Source organism: Sorex fumeus, unplaced genomic scaffold (genome assembly GCF_029834395.1).
Source record: "Sorex fumeus unplaced genomic scaffold, SorFum_2.1 ptg000051l, whole genome shotgun sequence".
Classification (NCBI taxonomy): domain Eukaryota; kingdom Metazoa; phylum Chordata; class Mammalia; order Eulipotyphla; family Soricidae; genus Sorex; species Sorex fumeus.
The window spans coordinates 34,855,742-34,875,022 of NW_026606108.1; the positions used below are offsets into that span (position 1 = coordinate 34,855,742).

The 19,281-nt window shown below is 51.5% G+C and overlaps 1 protein-coding gene across 4 annotated transcripts in view; it reads right to left on the bottom strand.

Moving 5' to 3' along the window:
* LOC130032791 (core histone macro-H2A.1) overlaps window positions 1-18,093 on the bottom strand; it is a 60,042-nt gene extending 41,949 nt beyond the window's left edge. For 3 of the 4 annotated variants that reach the window (XM_056124381.1, XM_056124379.1, XM_056124380.1), the window contains exons 1-2: window positions 17,889-18,092; window positions 8,547-8,751 (exon numbers count right to left, since the gene is read on the bottom strand). In XM_056124381.1, the coding sequence (XP_055980356.1) occupies window positions 8,547-8,718 (172 nt within the window). In that variant the 5' untranslated portion in view covers window positions 8,719-8,751; window positions 17,889-18,092. Of the gene's footprint in view, window positions 1-8,546; window positions 8,752-17,888 lie in introns of all 4 variants that reach the window. The other variant, XM_056124378.1, reaches the window with a different exon arrangement.
* Window positions 18,094-19,281: the final 1,188 nt, after the last annotated feature.

The following is a 19,281-nucleotide window of genomic DNA, read 5'->3' on the forward strand; positions in this document are numbered from 1 at the left end:
GAGGGAGGGAGGGAGGGAGGGAAAAGCAGCTCTGCTGATTCCCCAAATGTAAATGTTAGAAACTCTTGAGTCACTAATTTTTGGCACTTTATACTCTGGATTTATTCTGAAATAAATAAGGCTATCTGAAGAAAGACATGTGAGAAACTATTACCACTGTTTTCTGGAGAAGAACCAGGTTTGCAAAAAAGCAGGATGATGGATGCCTCACTACCGATCCCCTGTGATCACATGGACTTTGTTTAATACACAGGCATTTATCAGCCATTAAAGAAAATGACTACTTCTGTGGCTGGAGTACAGGGGGTAAGATATTTGCTTGCATACAGCAAACCCTGGTTCAATTCCTGGCACTACATATGGTCCCAGGAATAAGCCTTGAGCACCAGTACATATGGTCAAATGCCCCCTCCCCTTTTTCAAAAAAGGAAATTTTTTAAAAAAAGAGAAAAAGATCACTTTCTGTAAAAGTAAAAAGACAATGGAAGACCTGCCAGATATGAGAACCATGAAGTACTGAACTTGACTGACCAGTGCAACAGAAAACAAATTACAGAAACAACTCTGGTTGCATTTAGAAATGTACAAGAAAGGCAGCATCTCAGATCACCAGGAAAAAGAGGAACAGTTCAACTTTCCTCTTGAGATAACTGTAAACTCCCAGAACAATATCAAGTTTACCCTCACCCTCCATTACATAAAGGGGTAAAATCCAAACAGATCAAGGTTATGTTTTTTAAAAGGTGAAAATTAAAGTAAGAAAAAGCAGTAGCATGCACATGAGAGAACTCCTCTGTGACCCTGAGGAACATTCCTCAGGGCTTGCCTAGTAGTGACTCAAAATTGCAGCTATGCATTCAAAAGGCTTCAGATTTCTAATGATTCAGATAAAGCGGTAATCCTTTCACAATATGTTTATCAAGCATGTTATTCGTCGATTGCCTCGAGCAGGCCCCAGTAACATCTCCTTCATCCTAGCCCTGAGATCATGTTAGACATATTAAATATTATACAATAATGTCTAACATCTCTTAACATGGGGAAAAGTATTCAGATAAATTGAAAAACTATATTATAATAAAAAGAAGACTTTATAAATGAAAATGAGAGGGGCAGAGAGATAGTATAGAGGATAAGGGGCTTGCCTTGCATATGGTCAACTCTGGTTTGATCCTTGTCACCACAGCTAGTCCCTTGCATACTGCCATGGGTTAGTCCTAAGAAGAGAGCCAGGTATAGCCCTTGAATACCTCTGGGTATAGCCCAAAGCACCCCCTCCAAAAAAAGAAAAAATGAGAGCATCCACGATAAAAGCTGACCATGAGATTCAAGAAAGAATCGGTAGACATACTAGAAATAAAAATGTATCCAAAACTGAAATTCAAGAGTCAGTGGCTGAGTTAAAAATCAGTTAAGATATATAGTGGAGAGAATTATTAAACAGAGCATTATAGAAAACTAACCAGAAAAACTATCCTGAAATAGGGTCCAAGAGGCAGAAGCATAAACAATATTAATGAATAGAGTGAAATGCTAACGTGCATTGAATTGGTTCTCCACTAGGAAAAAGAAACAAGAAAAACTGAAGAAATAACACCAAAAATTTTATAGTTGTGCTCAAAAAATGGGGTTCAAGAAAGCATTATCAGCACACAAAGCCCTCACTTAGGAAATTCTGAAGCACAGACTTCAATCCAAAGGGAAGTGATCCCAGATGGAAGACTCGAGATGAAAGGCAAAACTCTGGTTTGGGTCACTCCTTTTCCTCACCTCAATCCAGAGAGAGGGTCTGTGATGCTGTGTGCTTTCCCTCTGGCTCCAGCGAAAGCAGAGCTCTGGCTGTGGCTCCTTCCTCTCCACATGCAGACCACAGCGGCAGTAACAAAGCTGCATGTGCCCCTTCAAAGGGAAAAACAGCGAGGCAAAGGGAGACTCCTTGGCCACAGAGGTTTCTGGGCGGGAGGCTCGTCTTCAAGGAAGCAGTGGGGCTTCTAGACACAGACCTGACACCCTGGGCAAAAGAATTAACTGATAATTATCCCAGGCCTCAACACAAAACTATAAAACTCCTAGGAAATGATGGAAGAGAAAACCCAGATGACTTGAGGTTTGTGGATGGCTGTTTGAGATATACCACCAAGGCACAATTCACTGAAGAAAGAACTGATTGCATGAGCTCCATTAAAATCTAAAACTTCTGCTGTGCAAAAGGCATGGAGAAGAGAATAAGGAGACAAGTCACAGTCCTAAGGAAAAACAATGATCCCAGGGAATTTCCTTTCCCTGATCCCAGGGACTCTGTCCAAGCTTGGGGCCCTGAGCGAACAGGAGAGTATGGGGCCACAGTTCCATGAAGGGGACCCAGGTCCCATTTAGATCCTCCTGCACAACCTTGAGAAGAAGAATAAGAAGATTCATCTATAAGAAGAATGAGATGAGGACTAGAGCAGAGATTCTCAGTTGGGGATCATATGGGCCCTGTGGGCTCCCAGGGTATTTTCAGTGAATACAGGTGAAAACAGCATCACTGTGGTGCCACAGCGTGAGGGTGGGGACCTGGGGCAGGGGGCACAATGAAGGAATCAAGGTCAGGGGGGAGGTCACAGTCAGAAATTGAAAAACACTGGAGGAGATTGGAAGTTCAATGTCTGAGCCCTAGAGAAGGTTTGTGCGCACCCTGAAGACTTCCACAGCTGGGCTACCACATCCACATCATGGGTGGCACTGGGGAAGTCCTCCCCACTGATATCCCTTCTCCAGTCTCAGCCTAGTCTGGCCCACCAGGGTCTACTAGCCAGCTGGTGTCTTGACCCACATCATCAGGGAAATGACAAAAGACCATGGGAGACTTCCACAGTCCCCCTGGGAGGGTGCAGAAAGCCTTATGTATGGTTATGGAGAGTGATGACCTTCGATGACTGGCATCAACCTCCCCCTTATGTGCATGTAAAAAAACACACAAAAGGCAGGCACTCATCTGTCTGGCTGTCATCTGTCATCTCTAGTCCCGAAATTCTGAGTTTTCACTTCTCAAATTTTTTGAGCACAAATTCCTCACCTAACCAGAAGAGAGAATATGAGTCTACACATGCTAGGCACAGCACACACTGGAGTTTCAACTTTGGTGTTTCTCTTTTTTTGGTTTTTAAATAGAGCCCACACCCAGTGGGCCAGAGGGTGGGGGGCGGGGGCCCCAGGAGGGGTTGGGGCTATTCCCAGCAAGACTCAGTCCTGGCCGAAGGCTTCCGGGACTATGTTCGAGACTATACTTAGGGCCTTCCATATTCTAGCCTTGTTACTCAACCGTTTGAACTATCTCCCTAGCCCCTAGCTAAAAAAAAAGTTTCCAACTTTTTCCTAACTGCAACCCTCTGGTTTCTCAAAATTCTCACCACCCCCACCACCCTTCCTGTGTCTGCGTGTGTTTGAAGGGAAAGGATAATGGTAGAAGGTATGTCAGGAAGGTAGGCTGGAGGCAGGATTGAGCAGAAAAGCCAGCAAAAGTCCCCACAAAGGTGCTTTCAAGTGTTCCCCAGCCTTGGAGGACAGGTGTGATCACAGCCAAGCCAGGGACGCAGGGCCTCAGAGGCCTCAGAGCACTCGGGACCTTTACTTCTCTCTGCTCTGTTTTCAGTCACGCATGTTCCCATAGGGAGCACTCAGCTGTCCTGGGCAGGCCTGTGCTGCAGAATCGTTGTACGTGACAGAGCCAGCCACAGGCTCTGCCTATCTCAGTCCTCCAGACCCTGCGGCCCTTCTCCTCCCCTGTCAGAAATGTCAAGTATGATGGCTATTTGGGAAATGAGTTTCAGCACAGTAGGTAGGACTCTCTCCAGCACTTACAGGAGGTGGGGTGGTGACAGAAAGTGGCCCAGTGACTAACAACAAAGGGACACACACTTCTGAAGTAACTGAGGGGTCAGATACCAATACCAAATAAGACAAAACCCAGGTTGAGGATAATTGTCTTGTGAGTCAAATCCACATAGCCAAGGGCCATTTTAACAGCCACACCTTTTCCTTGCCATTTTATTGAGTAACCATTAGGTCGAAGAGCCAGCCCAAGCCCGGCTATTGAAAGGCCATGAGATCCCCTGCAGGGCCCTGCTGGGAGCAAGAAGTCAGCATGTCAGCAAAAGGCCATCAGGCAGTTTCCAACAGGGGCGCCAGCCGTGAGGGCACAGACCTGCTGGGCCCCTCAGAAGAAAGGAGAGGGAAGGCCAACCTCCTAAACATGAACAGGAGCAGGGCAGGACTTGGGCGGGAGGAAAGAAGACAATCAGCAGAGGCAATTCAGAGGTTTTGTAGAGAAGATCCAAAGACGAGAGAAAAACAAATGCACGTCGCCATGACCTTATCAGGCAACAGGATTTGACACGGAGCAGAGGACATGTCTTTAGGCCAACGGGCCTCCTTCCATGCCACCACACACAACATCACCCAGAGTCCCCACTCTACAGGCTTCCTACCTTCCCCCCAGTCAGGAAACCCTCTGAGAGAGGGTCCCAGGAGGTAAAGGAGGCAGAGCGTGGCACATGACCAGGCTAGAGGACGGATGGGAATTCTAAATCCCCACCCCTGAAAAAGAGGTGCCGTGCACCAACATCTCTGTGGGCTTGGAGACTCGGGGCCGGCCTGTTCTCTAAGGAGACAAGTGAAAATATTCTGATTAGTCTTCAGATTACTCTTCCCTCCTGGGTTTGCTCTCCCGGAAGCTGCTCTTGGCTTCTAAAACGCAGGCACTACTCTGGGTCTGGCGGCCAGGAGGTCCTCCCCAAGTCAGGGCCCAGGGTGCTCAGCTTAGCTGGTCAGGAATGGCTCCCACATCCCTGCCTGGACCCAGGCATCCTAGTCAACTGGCCAAGCTTTACGCTGGACACCACAGCAAACCAGAGCCAAATTTATCCTTTCTCATGGCTTTCAGTTCTGTCTTACCACCCAGCACTCCTCATACTGCCACTGCTCCTGGCCCAGTCCACAAATGTCCCTCACAGAGTGCCATGACCCACGCTTGCAGGATGTGAGCCTCCAAGGGCCTTTGTGAAAAGTGGGGGAACCTGGAGAGATCCCCTTTCCTGCCCCTTGGAGACCCACAGCAACACTAGTATGTTAAAAGTTCTGAAAAATCCTTCCGTAAAAAGCATTACACACTTCTCAGAGGTGCCTTTTGGGACTGGGGAGAGAGAACTATAAGGAGAGCCTTTGCCTTACACACAGCCAACCAGAGTCTGATCTTCAGCACCCCATATGGTCCCCCAAACACCACCAGGAGTGGTCGCTGAGTGCTAGGCCAGGAGTAAGCCCTGAGTACTGCTGGGTGTGGCTCAAAAAAGCAAAATAAATCCAAATGCAGTGAGTATCTCCCTGGAAATCTACCATCTTTAAGCAAGTGAACAGAAAGCATCCCCCAATTGTGCCAAAGGCTACTCCTGCTCCCTAGATTGTTCCAGTGCCCCTTTTGGGGGGGGGGGAGTGCACTTTGAGAAACACTGTCTCATAGCTCTGAGCTGAGAGAACAGATGTAACATTGACACCAGACATCAACTTTCAGTTCAGTTCCGACCCCATCAGGCAAAGAGGAAACAAGTGGCCACAGTCGTGACTGAGCACATCAACGGCTCAGGATGTTGAACACCACCATCTGGAGCAGCGATTGCACAACAGCTGCACACACGGGCAGAGGATGCAGCTCAGATTCACCTGACCGGGCCTCTGCTGGCATGACCTAAAGATCCACAATGATCTTGGGCTGGGGATGCAGCTCCATGGTAGAGCATGTGCCTGGCATGAGGGAGGCCCTGGGCTTGATCCCCAGTATATATGTATACTTTTTTGGCGGGGAGGCTTTTAAGAAAAGGAAGGAGGGAGAGCAAAGGGAGAGAGAATAAGGTGTTCAAGGGAGAATGCGGCTTTACCATAGGCAGAGAGAAACCCATACACAGCTCAAGAGGGGAGATGTGAGAGACACGTATGCTCAGGCGACACATGTGCCTGGCCACATAGGCACAAGCAGAACATGGGCTCAGGCAGCATATGCACAATATATACTTTTGTAGTCTGCCAAAGTCAGTGTGGCAGGTACCAGAGAGTAAGGATTAGCCTTCAGCTACCACTCCATTTTTTTAGGGGGGGAAGTGAGCATGGCCGGGGGGGGGGGAAGGGGGAGGCGCGGGCAACCAACATGTTCAGGGCTTACTCTTGGCTCTCTGCTCAGGGACCACTCCCAGTAGGGCTCAGGGGGCCATGTGTGGGCCAGGTTGGTTGAACCTGGATAGACTGCATGCAAGGCAAGAGCCCTATCCACTGCACAATCTCTCTGGCCCTTGAGCTTCTATTGGGCCTTTGTGCCAGGCTAGCCAGACCATCCCCTCTGCATTTTCTGCTCAGCACCACTCCTCCTTGGCATGAGAGGTGTGGTGCAGAGCTGAGGTCTCTGCCCCTCCAGAACAGTGCCATGGACTTTGGCCCCATGAGCACCATGCTCAGGTTCAGACAAGGCTAGTGAACAGGTTTTCTCTGTGGCACAGAAAGTGGCGGTGTCATGGGGAAATGGGCTTCCCCCAGCCTGTGGCACTGAAAACAGGACAAGGGAAACAGTGGAAGAAAATGAAACTGACCTACGAAGTCTAGTGACTGTCTGTGGACGCCTGAGATAGGACGCTACGGTGCTTGGGACCCAAGAAGCAGGAATGGGCTAGCTCTGCCCAGCAGGGCAGCTCCCCCTGACACCCAAAGCCCCATGCGGGGGTGCAACAGAGACTGTGCCCCACCCAACCCCCCTGCCGCCCCTTTAGCTAGAAGGACACAGAGCCAGCAACTGAGGGGCTCTCTCCAGGCCCCTGGGCTCCAGGCCACACTGCCTGCAAGAATGAGGTTGTTCTTTGTTCCCTGTCTCATTCTGTCTCCCCAGCTCCCTTGCTGGCACCCACATTAGATGTGGCCCTCCTGGGGGCATCACACAACTTCTGCACCTGTTTCCTCATGTGTATCTTGAGAATCTGGAATAGCCTGTGTTCCCGGGCATGCCGCTTGTAAACGTCTCAGACAAGCTGAGAGACAAAAGTCCTACAGGAGGCACAGACTCCTTCCAGTACTGCAACGACTTCTCTTGCATAGCTGCTTCCCACAGAGCAGGAAGACACTTAATTTTCTTCCTGGGGGAGCTCTTGGTTTCCTTGAGAGACCTGGAAGAGGAAGGCACAACCCAGCTCTTCAGCTGCCTACCTGTCCACCCTGAAAGAGGCACCTTGTCTAGCTAAGTCTCCCCTCCTCTAGCTGAAGGAGAGGTGGCTGCAAAAATTAAGGGTGTCCATACTGTCACCAGCTTGATCATGTGTGAAGCACTTAATCGGAAAAGCCTTACAACAGGGCAGAAGGGTCTGAGTCCCTTCTCGGTCTGTGTTGATCCTAGGGGGCCCTATGGAAGTCCTTTCATGTTCTGAGGCTGGGCTCATCACTGAAAATGGAGGGGAAGCCCTGACCAGCTGGTGTCCCACAACAGCTATGCAGTTACCTGCGAGATTCTAACCATGAAAAAGTCCGAGGTCCCCCTGCAGAAAGTGCTTGTTTCAAAGCAAGCAGGGCGAGTCCCGGGCAGGGCCAGTTCACTGTGTCAGAAAGGAAGGAAACAGGCAAAAGAATCAGCTTGTAAGACAAATCTGGGACCATCTGAGCACCAGTGTGAGTGGTGACATGGTAGTGCAAAACTCATTACACTTGAAACATATAAATAAATAAATAAACCAAGACCAATAGTATGGAAAACAAGAAAAGGGAGTGGGGGAGTCAGACGAAGAAAGTTCCCCTTTGCAGAAGAATGCTAGGTCATGAATGTTAGAACAAATGACCAAGACAGAGAAGTCGTTGTTTTATAAACTACCTGAGTAACCACAGACCAAGAAAGATCACAGAGGGTGCTACAGCCATTGAGGGAAAGAGTGTGTGACAGGGAAGTGTGGCTGAACGTCTTCCCCAAGGACTGACCTCGCATCACCAGGGACAGGCTGAACTCGCTGACCCTCTGTCACAACTTCTAATCTCAGACACTAGGCCCACTCAGAAGGAGAGACCCTGAAAAACCACTGGCACAGGCACTTCTGAAACATCCATGACACCGAGGGCTTGGGCAAAGGCAGAAAGCTGCTTTGATTAAATCAGACAGGAAATCTGCGAGTCAGATGGAAATCATGGTCCTGAAACAGATCCTGGATCAGGAAAGAAAAGCAAACACAGGTGTACAGCACGTAACCTGGACACTAGAGGACACTCACAGTGGACTGGATAAGGTGTAACAACCAAAATATAAGCACACAAACACACACACACACACACACACACACATATTCCAACAGGGTAGATGTAGCAAAGGGACATCTACCTGTCCCCAAACAGGGACAGGTAGCAAAGGGACGAAATAGCCACCCCCTCCCCATGAGTACCAGTGCATGGTTCACCAGTCGCCCGAATGGGCCCTGCAAGCCCCCACAGAACTGTGTGGAGAGGCCCTGTCCGAGACCACGGCATTCATGGTTGACTCGGGCACTCACCTGTCAGGTATTCCAGGACAGCAGCCATGTACACGGGGGCCCCCACTCCGATCCTGTACTTGGGGTGGCCTTTCTTGATGTACCGCAGCATCCGCCCCACAGGGAAGATGACTCCCGCCTTGGCGGACCGGGAGGTTTTGGTAGACTTCTTCTTCCCTCCCCGGCTCGACATGGCGGTGGTCCTGAAGGTGGCTCAGTAAGCACTCTGCAGAGGCAAGAGACACAGTGTCAGGCTCGTGGGTAAAGATCTCCTCCCCTTCGTGTACCCCAGCCCCCTGGACGGCACAGGACCTGAGAATCCCAAGCCCAGTGTTCACACTCCAAGGCAGTGTTTTGTGGCCTCTGAAAAGATAAATGATTTGTCTCTCCGTGTTTTATACCATGACATCAATTTTATAGGTCACTTACATGGGATCTGACCATGCCTGTTTTTAAGAGCTTTGCCTTTTGCATAACATGGTTAAAAAGAAAATGGGGTTTATTGGCTACTTTCTCCAGACTTGCTTAGTAATTGCGTTTTTATACACTGGAGGCTCCAGCCAGTCCATCTGCTGAAGCCTTCGTGGAAGGAAGCCATGCTACTGGATCCAGTGTGAGCCACTAAGCCAGGCAGGATCTCTCTGACAGGACTGTGTCTACCTTTCAACCCTTCACCCGTGGAGGCTAGAAAGCTCCCCAGAATTTGGAGTGCAATTTGGAATTAGAGGCCCTCTGAATACTCTGTTGGCTGGATTGGCTGTTTTTCAGAGCAGAGAGAAGAGTGTTTTTCTGACCTGATCAGTCACCAACCATAGTGCTACTGAGTCCCCAGGAAGCCTTTGTGAGACCCTCGTTCCTCCCCAACTCTGACTGTATCCAGGCATCACAACCTCAAACAAAGAATCCCAGACATCTCTGGGATAGGTCTGCCTTCCCACCGCCCACTCTCCTCCATCTTCCTGCTTCAGGTGGGCTCTCCTGCAGCACGCTCACACCTGAGAAGAATTTGCCTCTGAACTAAAGGCAGACCCCTGTATGCCCTAGGAATCCGTGCCTGGCGCCTCCATCAGATCACCATGTGCCTCCCATGATCTGAACTCAGACACGCTTTCCCCAAGACACCCTTGACCCCTTATGTCTCATCTTTGCAGTGGCAGTGCCTTTATGCCGGGTATGCCTTCCCCCGCCCTGAGGGTCCCAGCCGTGGCCCCATTCTCTGAACTTGGGTGCACTTCCCACCCCTGCACGGGTGGAACCGAACCTCTCCTGTCTCCCCCAGTGTGACCACCTCCTCCAGGCACTGCACACACTCTGAGGTCTCACACCATCTTCCCAACACATTCAACATTTAGGCACAGGCTTCAGGAAGGAAAGCTGGGAATGCAGAGAGCAGGGCACATGGGAGATATGGGGTAGAGAGACAATAAACCAAACCACATTCCTTCCCAGAATAGTGGGGATGACGAGCGTCTCAAAAGGCCAGGGAAGGTTTCTGGAAGAGGGGATGGGAATAATCTGGGCCTGCCTGGGGTGGCAGGCAAGTCTTCCCAAGAGGACACTGACACTCAGGCCACATGTCCCATGAGCAGGCCTCTGGGTTACTGGTTCATTTAAATCAGGTGTGTGGGCTCCTAGACACCACAGACTTAGGAGTTCCCATTACCTTGACACCCACCCCTCTTGGAGGGACACACCTAATCCTCAGGGGCCCAGAACAGTATTCATTTCACTTGCCTGACAGATGGTCAAAATGTCAGAGCCGGACTCCCAAGCCCTCTGAGATGGGAGTGGAGGTTAACAGATCCAATAGGATTAAGTTGGCTCAAGCTCAGGTCTGTGCTGGGGGAAGGCTAAAGCCTCGTGTGACGTGAGCCCCATCTTTCATCCTATCAAAAGGATACCAAGTCTTAATTGATCGCTAGGAGCTAGAGCAGGTACTAATTTCTCTGAAGCAATCCATTAGCTCCACTGCTGGTAACAAGCGTCATTTTATGACAATCCCCTGCTAGCAAATGCCAAGCTCCCCTGGGCAGGGGATGCTACACGTACACACCTACATGGCTGTTTGTAGGGAAAGCCACTCTGAGGCTTCCCAGCAGTCTCTTGCTTTACTACAAAACTTGTGCCATGGTCCCACCCAAGGCCTTTGATCTAAAAGCCTCTTTCAGCGGGACAGGTCTGATCAGTGATTGACCCAGCTCAGCCCCATCTTCAGGCTTCTCACAGGCCTGCCTGGCTGTGCTTGGAGCTGTGTCTGTGGCAATAAGAGTTTCCAGTTCTAAAGAGGGGCCATCAGTGCCCAAGAGACTTGGTGGACAGACGTAGAAGGCCTAGACATTCTTATTCCTTAAATCTGGTGCTTCCCTCCATGCTAGCCCAGGGCTGCGCACCTATCCGCTGGGTGCCAGGCCTCTCTTTATGCTGACTGCCTGCGGCAGGGTGCACTTATATGTCCCACGGGGACCTTGACTGTATGTCTCAGTCCTCTCAGTCACAACATCAAGCATCAAACTACCAGACAGGCATCAACCTGAAAGCCTCAATTCCTTCCTAGTTCACTCTCTCGAGACTCCAACAGATCTTTGGCATCTGCTTCCCCCTCACTCTGAGCCTGCCACAAACGGCCTCAGCCGGGGACCAGATGCCCCAGGCTGCCTGACTTCCTGGCCCGCTGCTTTGACCAGAGCCTCTTAGTGCTGCTTTTCTGGCCTACCATGTTCTTGGTCCTCTCATCAACCTGTTCACCTGACGCTCACATGCCTGCCCCCTTCTGCTGGATCCTGAGCATGAACAGGAATGGTTCGCCGCTTTTTGTTGCCGCTGCTCTGCATTTTCCGATACACATCTGTGAACCTGCCTCCCTGGGAGTCCACGCCTGCCTGGGTCCCAGGAAAGAGCTTAAAATCGGGGCTCCCTCTCGCCCCAAGTGCCACTGGTTGGTAGAAAAGCATCCTCATATTTCATCGAGTCAGGATCTTCTCTAATAAGGCATTCCCCAAATTTTTGTCCCCTCCCATGGAGGTAGTCCTGCATTTCCCCCTGTTCTCATGCCACATATAACTATGTATTCTCATGCTGCAGCTGGAGCTATGATGTAATTCTGACTAATCCAGGAGCTCCTAACATCTGGAGCATCACCTTGAAGTCAGGCCATCCCCAGATAATCCCATGGTTATCTGCATTCTGCTTACCAGATACCTCTAGAGGTGAGAGCATGCACGTGGTGAGAAGCAGACTGTGAGGTTACTAGTTATTGGGTATGGCCATGGGAATCCTAAGAACCAAAGTCAGATCTGATCTAACTCGAGTCATAGCTCTGCCTCTTACTGCCTCTTGTCCATGGGTTGATTTTCTCTCTCAAGAGGAGATGATGACCCAAAGGCCCCCAGAGACTAGAAGCATGTGTCTACAGGTCCCGCAATTCACTGAGCTCTCTGCACAGCTCACACATGAGGACATGATGTATCGGAGGCATCTTCAAGAACTGATCTTAGATATTTGTAGGGCAACACAAGCTGCTGAACAGACTAGCCTCCACAGTTTCCTTCTCACTTATGACAAGCCGGAAGGTGGTTTCCATAATGGGCTGATCCATGGACCCAGGTTCTTCCCATCTCTCAATGCCCGATCCCCAGGATCACTGCAGAAGGGAAAGGGCCCTATGAGAGAGCACATGCAGGCCTCCAGGGCTGGCCTAGAGGGAGGCACACCAATCCTGATCATGCTACAGACCAGGGATTGGTTCACATGGCCACATCAAACTGCAAGAAAAGCAGGAGATGTCCTGCTTTCCATTCCACCCCTCAAAAAAGAAACCCACCAAGAACCAACGTGAAAGCTGACTCTGAAGCCGAGGACTGAGTGACTAGTCCAAACCTGCTGGATGCTCTCTGACCCATGTCCTGTATCCCACCCCTTCTGGAAAACAAGACAATCCAACGTCATAGAAAAGGGAATTCTCACACTCGGGGCACTGGCATCACTCACAGGAGTGAAAGAAAGCTACACTCTTGTCAAACTGACAAAGCAGTATCCTTCTCTCCTGGCCTCACTGTCCATGAGGGGCCTAGTCAGACAGTAGAAGCCCTCACCCCTGGAGAGGGGCTGCCATGCTCTGAAGCCAGTGAAGGTCCCAACTTCCATTACATGAGCTCGCTGTCTTCTGTGACAGATCTCAGGACAGGAAGTGAAAAGTCTGTGGTGGATCCCGCAGGGATCTCTGTGGTCTTTATCGCTGCCATTCCTCCAACTATAAATCAAGCACAACAGACATGCTGGCAGAAACTTGAAGCTCACCCCTGGGCATGCGGTTAAACGATGTTGAACAGGGGCTGCAGGAAGTGATGAGCCAGGCTTGCCTGAGAAGCAAGTGTCTGAGCACAGGCCCCCAAGGAATGGAAGGATGACTGGGACAGTGTCTCCCCATAGGAATGAGATAAGTTCAGTGAAGGAGACAGACACAAAAACAACAAGCCCTCTCCCACTCTGAGGGGCAGAGGGCCAGCCTACCAACCTACCCACAATTCTACACCCCCCCCAGAAAATACCTCCCCAGGCTCCTCACTGCATCACACAGCACCTTCAATTACTCCCACAGCCACCTTCTGGCACCTGACATTGGCTCAGCCTGGAAGACAAGCTCAGGCATCTGAGGCAAGGCAACCAAGCCGTCCCAGGGCCTTCTCTGGTGATGCAGAAACTCTCGGGTGCTCCCTTCTCTGTAGTTCTTCTGTGGCTGTCTGTGCCCACAGCCATAGTCTCATGCAGGGCAGCCTCTCACCAGACTCGGCCCCCACTCACCTCCAATCCATCTTTTCCTAACCCCAGCAACCAGGACTCAGCCAGGTCCACTTGCTCCCATTTCCTCAGTAGACTATGGTCCCTAGCCCAGCTAAATAATCCCTCCTAATATCCCCCTTGCTTCCTTGCCATTCTTCCCATACTTCCTCAGCATTCGTGAAACACTCTGCAGATGCATTTTCTGGCCTGACTACTGCGCTAGCTCTTGCTGATAGTAACACCCAATGCCAGACACCCTGGGCAGCATTCACAGTAGTGTCATCCACCCAATTCTTTCTCCATCATGATGAACGCATCTGTGAGGTCTGATCGCCTCTGCATGTCCAAGAGCCCATCATCCTACTGACCCCTGGTAGGTTCACAAATGCTGGCTGGTTGGCAGCTCATCAGTTGAACTTTACAGCAAGTGGTGTTCTCTTGAAAAAAGACGAACACAGAATTTCCAAAGGTCACAGGGCTCCAAGATGTGGCAGGAGCAGGCAGGAAGGGGAATTCTCTGGGGCCATGAATATGCACCACCAGACAAATCTCTGTAGGAGCCCAGACCTTCAAAATGCAGGAGGCCTGTGAAACCATCGTGGGGATTTCTAAAAAGGGAGCACTCCAACTGCCTGGTCACTGAAGGGGAGCCATGCAGAGGACGTAAGACTCCTTGACAAGTCCACGGCTCCACTGACATCTCCTCTTATCACAAAACAGGCTCAGTAACACAGACAACAGGAAAATATTGCCAATCTACAGAGACAGACCCCTTTAAAGCTACAGACCCCTTTAAAGCATGGGAAAACAGATAATCACAGCACTCATAAGCCCACCAGAAGAGTCAATGTGAAGTTTGTTTTTTATTATCTCAGCAATGAACACGTGCATATTGATCCTAAACAAAATATTGATTAGAACTGTCGGGGAGCTGCTTGTCAGATGCCCTATCCCCAGTTGAGGGAGGAACCTAGCTACCAACAAGAGTCACTGTGGTGGAGAGCAGACGGCCCCACGCATTCCCCATAGCTGGATAAATGCCCACATGTCCAGACGCATTTGTCACCTTCCCATCAACTCCAATCAGGAAGGCAACAGAGACCCTTAATTCGAAAGCCCAGGACACTAATCCTGTTTTCAGTGTTCTCACTCGTTTACTTCTATCACACCAAATGATTAACGGTATCATTGCTGTCATGTCCCCAGAGGCATGTGGATATACTCCACGGCTCTCTCTCACAGAGCTGGGGTTCACAAGCTGCACTCTAATTGGCTCAGAATGAAGAACCTGCTCTGACACTCAAGCCAACCAGGATAAACAGCTCTCTCCATTCATAAAACACTCCATCACAGGGTGAGCTAGATGATGAAAGAAGTTTCAGCGTGCCTCTGTGAACCAAGGGACTTCAGAAAAGGACAGAAGGATAACAGGGTTAACAGCAAATTAATCCTCAACCGCATGCTTTGCTTCAGCAGATAGAACTACCTTGTGTGTTAGGTTTTAGTGCTGGGATAAGTCGCAAACACAAGTGCGATTCACCATGAAACAATCTGCAGGCAGCCAGCCGGGATTGAACCACCCCCTCTGGAATGCACCATGTTGCACGCTTCTGAGTTGCATTCAATTTTAATAGTCTACTTCACGGGAAGAAGGAAACCTGACTTCACACCATCTCTCCTTTGAGACAGTGTCTTACTCTTAAGATAACCATTCCAGTGGAAGGCCATCAGAGGAAGAGCTTGAACACAAGCTTCATTAGGGCAGGGCATTGGCTTGGCACTCAGCATTTGTTGAAACCTTAAAAGCTCCCTGCAGGAATAAAGAACATCTGACATTATCTCTCTTCGATGTAGGGTCCTTAATAACACCCTACTGCTCTGCAGATGAGGTCTAAGTCCCTGGATGCAGTCTTTTTGTTTTATTTTTGGTTTGTTTGGGGGCCTATATCTGCACTCAGGGATCATTCCTATTAGTACTTGAGAGACCATATGGGATGCACCTCAGGTCTACTGAGTGCAAGAAAAGCACCCTACCTGCTGTACAGTCCTGACTTGGTTTATCTGTAATCAGGATCCTTTGACTGGCCCCTTTGACCCACCAGTTTTATCTGCTCCCCACTTGCATCAGCCATTCCAAGAAAACACCAGTCCTCCATTCTGAACTCTGCTCTCATTGTTTGAGTAAGACTCTGCACGTGGGGCCTGGTTCTCCAGGCTTCTAACACGTGCCTACTCCTGCCCTCCTTTGCTCAGCCAGCTTCTACATGGCCTCCCTGTTCCTCATCAGAGCTCACTCCCGACTAGGTTCCCACACTGGGAGCACCACAGGCCTGTCTCCCCTCCTCAGGGCAGCTTCCCAAGGGCAAGGGTGTTTCGCTGTGCCCCAGCGACTCACCCATGACTGGTTCTCAGGAAATATTTGCTGAAAGGCTATGCAGTACCTGGCAGGCTTGATCCAAGCAAACAAGCTATACAACTCTTTGGAATGCAGAGCTGACCCACTTGAGATCATTCATAAGGGTTTAGGTGCGTCTCGGTGTACTTCTAAACCCACAGAACATGAAAAGGGGATCCCACAGGAGGGGCTCCACTCTACCTATTTTCCAACCTATTAAATGGGGGACTCTAGAAAAAAACAATGGAAGTATATATCTGATAAGTCTTGCTAACAGTCTTGCTGGCGTTGTCAACTTGGGATTTTCGGTTTACGCTTGTTGTTTATTTAGAAGTGGCTTTAGGCTACGTCAGCCTGTAGAGATATCAGTGCTGGGACCCAGATGCTGGAACTCCAAGCCTGCCTAGTTCTCTGGTCTCCAGAACCAGAATAAATGGCAGTGAGAAGTGATCCCTCAGTGCCTGGCCCGGCCCATTCAGTAAAGACCAAAGCAGTGGCACCAAGGTGTGCACCTGAAGACCAGAAGGCTGCTTGTAATGTTGGAGACAACTGAATGTTTAGTATGAATCTTCCCTTCTTTATCCTTAGGGCCCTGCCTCAACTTCCACCTTCCTGAACCCCCTTTCCTGCTCCTTTATGCATTAACAATAACAACATTAAAAAAAAAAAACCTGGAGAGAGTTCCCACGCTCCCAAGACTGGGGTTTGGAATGGAATTAAAGCCTTGAGGATTGTTTTCGTTGCTGTTGTCTGGTGGGGGGGGGGGAGCATTTAAAAGCAGACATCCTTATCAGGGACCATCTGCACAGATCTGAGATGACTACCAACTTTGGTTAGCCTCACACAGTGTTCATTCCATTTGTAGCAGGGGGTGTCCATTGCAGAGTTGCCAATCCCTCTCAGAGCAGTCTAACACCCCGGAGATGGCCTGTGGTAGATGGGAGTCACAACTCCAAAGCGGTTCAGTTTCAGAGTTCCCTCCAGCCCCTACCACCCCCCACCCTTGACTGGAGCACAAGCCTTGGAACAAAGCACTCCCCCAGCCACAACCCCTTTTAATGGTAAAACCTCAGACCACAAAGGTGGAAGAAAATGAGAAGCTAACAAGGAATCCCGCTTTAATTGTCTATTCTCATACGCTGTTTATTGGATCATTAAAATTTTAAAAGGACTGCATGGTAATTGTAATCGTTGAAATCAAGGTTTGGCACGGCCGCGTTCTACAGAAAAATCTCACTTTCAAATTCGGAAAATGGTCTCTTGAACATCTTGGCCTGAATCAAGAACCTTCCGACCCATCTGCTGACACCATCCCAGCCCCGGATGGTCTTCGCAGGCGCGCACACCTGTTGTCAGGTGACCAGGCCAGAGGCGTCTAGCAAGCTCACCTTCTCCTCCTCTCCACGAGGCCCCTCCACGCCACCCCCACCCCCACCCCGTGAGCCTCTTCCCCGATCCCAACCCCCCCACCACCGGCCAGCTCCATCCTGGGATTCCGCAGCCTTCCGGAGTTACCTTCAAAAAAAAAAAAAAAAACCTCCCAACCACAAAGAAAACAAAAGGCGGCCCGGGAGCCCAGCGAGAGCAGCGGGAGATCCCATGGCCCGTTCTCTGGCCCATCCCTGGCCTCCCCGCCCCGCGCCCGCCTGACTCCATTCCCGCCGCGCGGCCCCCAGCCCCCCACCCGGCCTCCAGGCCGACCCCGAGCCCACGCCGGCGCCGCAGCCCCCCGGGCCCACGCATTGTGCCCGCGAGGCCCCTCGCGGGCGCCTCACCAAGTCCAACTCCGCGCACCGCCACCCGCGGGCGCGCAGGCCCCGGCCGCCGGCCAGCACCGCGGGGCCTCCTCGGGGCCTCCTCCGGGGCCTCGGGCCCGGCCGGCCACTCCAGGCAGGGTCGCCGGGGGAGGCGAGCGGGGCGGGCGCCACTGTCTCCCCACAAAAGCGCCCAGGCGCGGGCAGGGGGACGCGGCCGCGGGAGAAGTTGGTTTCCGGGTCCGCGCTTCGAACAAAACCAGGGAATCCCGCGCGGCACGGGCCGGGCCGGGCAGCGCGTCCGGTGCCCGCGAGGCCCCGACCTGGGCCGCGGGAACCACCACGCGCCGCCCGCCGCGCGCCAGGCCCGGCCGCTCCCCGGCACCCGCGGCCCCGGCGCGCGCGGCGGCGAGAGGGGCCCCGCGCGGCACTTACGGGGCAGCTCGGCGGCGGCGGCAGCAGCACGGGGTCCGGCCGGAGTGCCCTGGGGTCCGCTCGCGCCTTTTCTCTCCGCGCTCGTCGCCGGCCCGCCCGCGCGCCCGCCTTCTCCTCGCTTCCCGCCCGCGCGTCCCGCGCTCGCCCCCTCCGCCCGGCGCCGCTGCCGAGTGAACTGGAACCAGTCGCCGCGGCCCCGGGATTCCCACAATGCACAGCGCGCCGCTCGTCACATCCCATCCCGGCCCCGCGCGTCCGGACACCCCGCCCGCGCCACCCGGCCGCCCCGGCCTTGACCCCGACTCCGCGGGGTGGCGCGCGCGGGGACCCTCGGCACTCAGGGGGGACCCGTTCCCCAGCTGCACCAGGGCCCTAGAGGCTGGCTCGCGGCGCCCTTGGGCATCCCGCCCAGAAGCAGGGTCTGGCCCCAAATGTGGGGTGCGCCCGGAGTGAAATTCTTGGAAAGGGATTCCCCCTACACACGCAGAAACACACACACAACGCGCACACGCGCGCACACGCCCCGCCAACACGCTTCACCCGCGCGAGCCCCACTCTGTCTTGAGCGACACTTACTGAGCGCCCACTGTATGCGTAGTACTGAGCATGACTATCGCCAACTCATCTCTGCAAACCTTATCCCGGGAGGCACCATTGCTGTTACCTGCACGCACTCCTCCCTCTCCAACCCAGGCAAACCTTCTGTGCACCTCCGAACCCCCCAGCTGTATAAATACCATTTTTCCACCAAACCCTGATCTGCGCTAATACTCACTACTGCACGGGCCAGTTGCTTTGCGCACTGGAAGCATGCTTGTTTGTTACTTAGATTCAACAAGCATTCGCTATTGGATCCAAGTTGGAATTTCTTGATATAAATAGTGGCACTTCCTATCAGACACGCTTTGTAAACGGCAGTCTGGTAGAAATGGGAGGAGTCACTTGCAAAGCTTATCTGTATTTCTAAAGAGATTTCAGCACCACGGGTCTCTAGAAAATCTGGGCTCTAAAATAGAGACCTCTCTTCTTCCTCACCCTGGAGGTGTGGAGTTGGCAAACACAAAGGTAGCTAGCCAAACCTTGGAGCAAATTTGAATAACAATACACTCCCCGCAGGGGTGTGGTAATGCTTAAAGTCCCACTGCTGGGTGGGAGAGGAAATCAAAGACCCCTCCTAGCCTTCAGGCTGGGGAGGCCACTGCCACCCCTCCCCTCGACCCTCTTATGCAGTACTTTTTTAAAGTTCCAATACAGACTTTTTTTTTAAGTTGCATAAATTCAAGTAAAGTAAGTAATTCAGTCATTCCGTTGAGAGCATAGGTCAGATAGTGAAGCAAACAATGAGTTAATGAGAAAGAAGCAAGCACAAATCGCTGCCCTCCTAGAATGTTCA